Source organism: Lathyrus oleraceus, chromosome 4 (genome assembly GCF_024323335.1).
Source record: "Lathyrus oleraceus cultivar Zhongwan6 chromosome 4, CAAS_Psat_ZW6_1.0, whole genome shotgun sequence".
Lineage (NCBI taxonomy): Eukaryota > Viridiplantae > Streptophyta > Magnoliopsida > Fabales > Fabaceae > Lathyrus > Lathyrus oleraceus.
The window spans coordinates 369,338,758-369,347,214 of record NC_066582.1 but is presented as its reverse complement, the minus strand read 5'-3'; the positions used below and the strand labels follow the sequence as shown (position 1 = coordinate 369,347,214).

General features: G+C 36.2%; 1 protein-coding gene across 1 annotated transcript; it reads left to right on the top strand.

Moving 5' to 3' along the window:
- The first annotated feature begins 6,565 nt into the window (after positions 1-6,565).
- LOC127137473 (U11/U12 small nuclear ribonucleoprotein 31 kDa protein) lies at positions 6,566-7,399 on the top strand. The gene has a single exon (XM_051063930.1). It carries the CDS (start codon positions 6,566-6,568, stop codon positions 7,397-7,399), a length of 834 nt encoding a protein of 277 aa, XP_050919887.1.
- The last annotated feature ends 1,058 nt before the right edge of the window (positions 7,400-8,457 follow it).

Below are 8,457 nucleotides of genomic sequence, written 5' to 3'. Positions count from 1 at the left end.
GCCACGTCTAAAGAGCTATTTAACGGATGGCCTAGGATTTGCATTTCCTGGTCCTGACTTGAGAAAATTTCCTGAGGATTTAGATTCAATGTCTTTTAATTCCTATAAGAAAGAAAATGAAACAGTTTTCTATGGACTTCATAATAATGTTACTTTTGATCAAAAAATACAAATTTAGATGTACAAAACCATTCTTTTTCCATATGGGCACGATCCTTCTAAGAATAAATTTTGTAAGGGGCATATTTTACAGTTATATTGGTAGACCTCATGATTTACAAACAGCCATGGCCTATGATCTAAAGACTTGAGGACATTACAATAAAAAAGTATATAAGCTTAAAACATCATGACAGTTGACCACGACAACTCCATGCACTCTCTTCACCAAAACACTTCCAGAAGCAGTAAACTTGGTATCATGAGTGAAACCTGCAGGATTCAAAGAAACAATGAGTAAGGATTTTCCCAAAGAGATTATGATCAAAAGAAGAAAAACTGTCACAAGCTGCCGAACGGCAAAATAGCAAAAACAAGCCGTCACACCCAAAAAACAAAAAAGGTCTACAAACGCAAGTTCAGAGTATTCCTCCCACAGCAGGCCATGTTGTAGACCTTGGCAACATGATTGTCCTTCAATGGCAGGATGGTTAACAACTCCAAGACAGATGATTCAGTTCCAGAATGTTGATGTTAATAACTGGATAGGGATTTGGTCGGTAGCAGAGATGTTAAACAATCGAGAAAACTAACATGCTAAACACAGTTGAGAGTATCTCTTAGCCTACACATGGAAATGAGGATACATTTAAAGATTCACCTTTTTGGGACATAAGGTTTAGCTATAGCGGCAGGACCATTGCATTATGAATCATCAATTAAAGACGGGATTGGTTTAAATGCCATAATGCTCCAAACCAAAACAGTGCCAGGGTATGCTTCAAAAAAAAACATGTTACAATAGAACCTATTATCAGAGAACCATGACAGATGTTGAACCATGACAAGAAGAAACCTGTTACCAAACCATCTAACCTTGATCAAATATTCGATCTAAAAACTGCACAAACCACTACTGCATCACCAAGCATAGCAACCCACAAATCAGCTCACGCACAAGCAAAGTATCCAAAACAAAAATAATCATTACCATAGCAAAATTTCATTCAAACTTCTAACACAATAGCTAACAACATCACATTCCAAGTTAATAGGTTTTCAGCATATGACTAACCTCATGGTAATAGAATCACAGGAGCAATCATGACTACCACCATGTAAAACACAGCAGACTAGCAATCCAAGCTCATGCATCAACAAGGTTAACATCCATACAAGTAACATCAAGCATCCTGAATATCATTCAGATCACCTACCAAATACCAAACCAAGTATCAAACATGGCATCAATTTAACGGTCATAAGACTTGTAAGCACACAATTGTTATGATAAACCAAAGGCAAAGATTCAGAGGATTCAAAAATACTTGAGCAGCAATTCATACCTAAATGTATTAAGTCCTCACATAAGCAAAAACGGAAGAAGTGTTGTGAATCGAAGTTGAGAAGTCATCAATTAAGGTTAAAATATATGCCAGTAAATACCAATTTCCTTACCTTAATTGTTGAAGGTTTCACCGCAGTAAAAACTAGATGGGAGATTCAGTGAAGACGGCCACGCATTTGGAGATTTTTTGGGACCACAATCAAATCCGTTTCCTACCACATTTACATTGGTCCCCACCAAAATCTAAAGAAAGATTTGATGCTAACGGAATGATTCCTTTTTTTACCATCTGCCAAGGATCCACATACGATTTTGGGGATCTCATTTCACTCTATAAAAAGGAAAGCTAATCGATTGAAAAAGGAGAGAAGAAAAATACCGTCACTCTGCTGAAATCCCAAACGAACCTTACACCGAAAAGCTCCGCTAAATCTCTGTATTTCAACTCTGATTTTCACACTAAAAATTAGGGTTTGAAGAGCTTGACCCCTTCAATCGCGTGCAAAAGGAAATGACAATTAATTAGAGGAGAAAGTCAGAATCAGACAGAAAACAAGGAGTGGATACAGAAGGATAGAAAGAAAAGGAAGAAACTTGAAACAACAAGCAAAAGAAGAGGGACAACGTCATACATACTCACCGAAGGTAATCATGGCCGTCAGGTCTTCGTCGGGGCTACGATGCTCCGGCGGAATCTTTCCCTTTTATTTTGCTTTAAAGTGCTTTGACCTTGTATTTTGACTCGTTAATTTCTGCTGTTGATTGTGATATAGAAAACGGGTTAGAAGCTAAGATTAGGTTTTCCTTTGAGGTTCCGATTCGCTACTGTTTTCTAGATCCCGTCGAGGATTTGGAGGTTTGAGGGGATTGTGGTCGTTTGTCACGTTGGAAGTTTTGAACTTCATGTTCGAGTCCTGGTTTGTTTGAGGATGAACACCGAAGGGTGTTCATCGGTTTCCTTTCAAAAAAAAATTCTCTCTCTGCAGTTTTGGATTGGGACCATGCACACGATTTAATAGGGAGAGGATATTTTCCAGAAAGAATGAAGAGTCGTTTTAAGAGAGAGAGACAAAATTATTTTGATTTATTTCTTTGCTTTAAGGGGTGATTGTTTCTTCTTTTAAAATATTATTAAGAGTAAATTAATGTTATTGATGATAGATACTTGGGTGCTGTCAGATTATGTTCCCAAAATCTTTATGATGTTATCAATGAACAATGATGCGCGTGGCGGTAGGTAAACCGAGGCCAACCTTTTCTCTTCTCGGCGGTACCACTTGGCTGAGTAGGAGAGGATTTTGGGCCTTGTGGCCCATCCCGAAAATAACACTACTTTAAGTCCCTTGGGCCTTCTTTGATCCAATGTTTAGGGCCTAACTTTTTATTTATTTCCCAAACATTCCAATTTGGTCTACTTGGTTTATGAGCTATTCTTGATTGTTTTAATTAAAATTAAGATAACACTAATATTAGAAATATTTATTAGTTCGGTTTCGATTACTATTTTCAACTCTCCTTTTTATCTTGTTATAATATTATAATTAGTTAAATGGTGGATTAATGGTTAACGTCAACAAATAATTTACTTTATTTTCTAATAAATAAGTTTGACGTTGGTCCAATACGAAATAGTCTTTCCCAAAAGTATATTAATTCTAAATAAATTCAAATTCACCGTATTAAATAGTATTCTCTTAAAAATTATTAATTTAATTTTGAATGAAAAGGAGAATAGTAAGCCTCCTCTTCACTATCTCTCGACTATTCGAACAATTGGCGTACGCCATATTGCTCGGATTTTCGTCATTCATTTAAAACCCTAAAACCCCATAAAATTAAAATCACTCCACCAATTAATTATAAATTCTAAAAGTTTTATTTTTAATAATTAATCTTTGAATGAAAAGGAGAATAGTGAGCATCCGCTTCATTATCTCTCGATTATTCGAATAATTGGCGTACGCCATATTGCTCGGATTTTCGTCATTCAATTAAAACCCTAATAATCATATAATTTCAAATCAAACATAGGTTCTAAATTCAAATTATTTCTAAACTTCAACCATCATATTCAAATCATTTTCCAAATCAACTACAAATTCTAAAACATTTAATTCTAAATTTATGATAATAAAGAGGATAGGAGGCGTACGCCTCACTATCTTTCGATTATTCGAATAATTGGCGTACGCCACATTGCTCGAGTTTTTGTCATCAAACTTAAAACACAATCGAATAAACTCAAATCACCTCTTATATCAAACCCAATTTTACAAAATAAACTATACAACTTCAATAGAGAATGGGAGGCGTACGCCTCACCACTCCTTGATTATTTGAATAATTGGCGTACGCCACCTTGCTCAAATCATCGACAAATCCAAACCTACCAACCCAAAATTCTAGCTATCTTCATAAATCGAATACAATATCGAAACATATCTTTTTACAATTTAAACCTCGGGTGATAAAAGATGGGAGGCGTACGCCTCACCGTACTCGATTATTTGGATAATTGGCGTACGCCATATTGCACAAATTATCGACTTCCGACTAAAACACGTTAAATAAACTTGGATAAGGGAATAGGTGGCGTACGCCTCGTTATTCTTTGAATAATAAAGTAGGAGGCGTACGCTTCACTACCGTGCGTATTCAACATCCACAAACAAACTTTCAAAAAAATTCGAACGAAAAGGGAATAGAAGGCGCACGCTTTATTATTCCTCGAAAGAATTGAACGATTGGTGTACACCATATTGCTCAATCTTTCATCGTTCCTCAAATCATCAACAAATCAAACCTAACTTCTCCCCCTCGAGCGATCGAAACCAATCAAATCCAAACACGTCAATTCAACTCGTCACCCCCGCGTGACCAAAACCCTTTCAAAAAGAACATTGTCAATCCTTTCTAATGCGCACAACAAACCATTGCTAGAGCCTCCACCGAGAGTAGACAAGCCAGTGTTTAGCCGTTAGAACGCCGACCTACACAGTCGTTCATCAAAACAAAACACAACCAATATTCGTAGTAGCCCGAACTACGAATGCTCGGATTTCCTTATTGCACCATAAGGATACGTAGGCAGGAGATTGTTGTATCTTCGCGAGCACACTAATAAAAAACCTCCCATTTCCCTCATCCTGAGGTCTTCATCCACATCTATCATCGATTCTAATTACTCGAAGCAAGCAGATAAACAGTCAATTAACAGTCAAATAGCAAAATCAGACTAAAAGGTTCCCGTTGAGTACAACGGACATGAGGGGTGCTAATACCTTCCCCTTGCATAATCGACTCCCAAACCCGAATATGGTTGCGACGACCATTATTCTTATTTCTAAAGGTTTTCTCGATATTTTCCTATTCCTATATCCTTTCTAATGCGCACAACAAACCAGTGCTAGAGCCTCCTTTTCCGCATCCTATCGCGAGGGATCGCATTATCATCTTTTTTTGAGGTGCGACAATTACATGCGACTCTATATGACTAATGCACAAATACAAGCTATTCAAAATCCTTTGATTCTTACTAAAATTGGTGTCCCCACAACGACAATAAAGTGGATGAATTTTTCTGAAATGAGTCATCTTATATCAAATGTATATGACTGAGTTTTAGTTTAGTTAACAAGACATAGTTTTTCGTAAATCGTTTTCCCTCTGCTAAGTTGCCCTCCAAATAATTTAAATGACCGGGTTGTCTTGATTAGACAGATTGCTACTAAGATGCATTTTATACAAGCTTATTTGAAACGAGGGTGTCCTCTACCACCAACATTCGTAGAATGGAGAGAACGTCTTAAGGAAGAAACATCTGAGTGAGAACTTTGCTTTTTTGGATAGGATTCATGAGTTCTAGAAATTAAATGATGTTGAAAAACAATACAATAGAAAAAAGTCTAATGCGAAAAGTTCAATAAATTTAAAAAGATGTCATCGATTTTGATGCATTTTAATCGTATGTACTTCTAATTTTGTTGATTCACTATGTTCATTTTTATTCTTATATCTTCATTTTAAGATGTCCAAACATAATCTAAGCGTATAAATAAAGCATTACTTTTGAAAACAAATTAATTGTTGAGTTTCTAGTAAGAGATGAGTCCTCTTCAATTCTGGACAAATTCTACATAAGAGTTTTTAAATGTTGTGAAACTGAAGTTATTAGACTAAGGTTTTGCTTAAATTGATGCAATGAGATGATATGAAGTGATATGAGATGAAATAGAATAAGATTACATTGTTTGAGTTAATTAAAATCAGATCCAGTATAATAAAATTTTATTATTCTATTTTATTTCATTTCATCACTTTTCATTAGCATTGTTTCCCTTAGATATGAGGAATAAAAAATTACATCACTTTCTACTAGTATTGATCACTTTCTACGAGTATTGTTCCCTTTAATATGAGCAGAATGAAAATTTTCATCACTTTCCATAGTATTGTTTCTCTTTTATATGAGCAGAATCAAAAACTTACTTTGTTTTTATCGCTAATTATTCAAATAATAAAGTAATAAAATTTCTATTTCACTCTATTCTATTTTTGCTAAATTTCAATAACTCTATTTATCTTAAGATATTAAAATATAATCTAAAATAATATAATAAAATTGTATATCTAACGAACTAGAAATTTTTATCTTAAAAAATCTAGCATCATAATAACAAAAAATTATTAAAATTTATATATGCAGATGGGTGGCTGACCAATTAAATAAAAAAATATTAAAACATAATAATTTTTAGTTTTATGCTATCTTTACAAGTACTCTGGCGGTGAGCAAGTTGTCCATTTACATATGGATAGTACTGCTTATAAAAAAATAAGAATGGATAAAACCATATATAAAACCAATCCAAAATATCCGGATCCATGTCCAGATCCGCTTGGAGTTTCGCTTCACTTCTCTAGGGTTTCTCAAACGCATTATAGAATCTCTCCACTCTCAGATTTCCTCTATAGATTAAAGAAGCATCGGAGAACTAATTCCGTCGGAGAACTAAACCGAACGCCGTTGCCAGAAACAAAAAACCTGAACCGAAAAAAATGTCAAGCAAGAAGAAACACAAACGAAAACACAGCGACAACGATGAAGACGACGACTTTTACTACTACCGCTACTGCGCTTCGTCCTCAACCCCCAACACCACCACCGACACCACATCCAGTAATCAACCCCAATCAAAACCGAACAACAAAGGATCATCAATAGGAGGAACAGGTGCACCCTTAGCACCATCAAAATCGACGCTATACGTTTCTAATCTAGATTACTCCCTAACAAACTCCGATCTCCATACGCTCTTCTCTACTTTCGGCCGCATCGCGCGTGTAACCGTTCTCAAAGACCGTCACACGCGCCTAAGCCGCGGTGTCGCGTTTGTCCAATTCGTTTCTCGTAATGACGCCCAACGCGCCGTGGCGGAGATGAATAAGAAGATTCTCAATGGAAGGACTCTAACTGCTTCTATTGCTGCTGATAATGGACGTGCTCCGGAGTTTATTCGGAAGCGCGTGTATAATACTGAGACTGCTTTGTGTTATGAGTGTGGGGGGCATGGTCATTTGTCGTATGAGTGTCCTAAGAATCAGTTGGGGCCGAGGCCGCGGCCTCAGCCTAAGAAGCCGCGACGCGGATTTAGTGGGCTAAGGGATAAGGATGGGGAGGAGGAAGGTGATGAGGAGGAGGAAGAGGGTTGTCAGATTGCTGCGGAGCAGTTTGACGATAATTGGGCTTCTGTTGTGGATGATGAAGCGGGTGAAAGGTTGCTGGGGAGAAACAGAAATGATGATGAGGGTTTGGACAACAACAAGACGAAGAAGAAAGGGAAGAAAGCTGGGTATTTCAGTGATGAGAGTGATCATGATGATGATGATTGATCATGACTATGTAGCATTGACACTTCAGATTGAAGGTGTGTGTTTGGTATTCCGCATTACCGCATTATTCAACTAGTCCTGTGTGTCGTGTCTATATATGTGCCAGTGTTTCATAGATCTAAATGGCAATTTTTTGTTTTTATCAAGATATGGTGTAATTGATGAAATTGTTTATATGTTGTTGGCTTGGTTGGATGTGTTTATGGTTTTGATCACAAGCACATGCTAGTTATTAGTTATTGTGGTAGTAATTAGTGATAGTGGTGGTGAATTGGTGATGAGCATTTTTGTGTATTCCATATTTTCATAGTTAATGAGTGATGACAGACGAGTCTCTTATTTATCGGCTTAATTTAGCATTCGGTTTACCTGTAAAACAGAAAGGAAAAGCCTGTTCGTTATGTTTTTTATTTTGGTTCAGTTAAAACATGTAATGTAATCAAATTGTAACACCCTGGTTTACTTTATGCACATCTTGTTATCATATAAGTAAGGTTTTTAATTACAGTTGTGGTGGTTATGTTATGATATTTGATATGTAGAATATTGTAGTCAGATATAGCTGGATTTGATGTGGTTGTTGAGATCTTGAAAAGCATAGGTTGTAGACTTGTAGTCACAATTACTGTCGCCGTTCTTGTGGAAAGCAGTTTAAAACCATGGGTAACAGTTCTTCTGATTACCTTTACTCTTTGATGTCTACTGAGCATTTTTATGCAGATTGATGAGTATTTCTCAAGTTTCTCTTAGAATGCTTAAATTGCTTCTCCCAGAGAAAATGTGGTATCCTTTTCATGCATAATCACATGGCTGAGCTGGAGAATAATACCAATTTGTGCCTCACCCTCGATACTAGGCTTTAAATTATAGGTTTAATTATTCTGTAACTTTTTGAACCATGGGCTAATCTTGAATGTCATTGTAATGATATGTAGAAAAAGAAATTGGTTATTGTTATGCTATTTCCTTTCTTTCTGAATTATGGCTTTGAATCGGATTAAGTATAGTTATATTATATGGAGTTTGGGGTCAATTGTTACTGTTGTACTGTTGGTTTT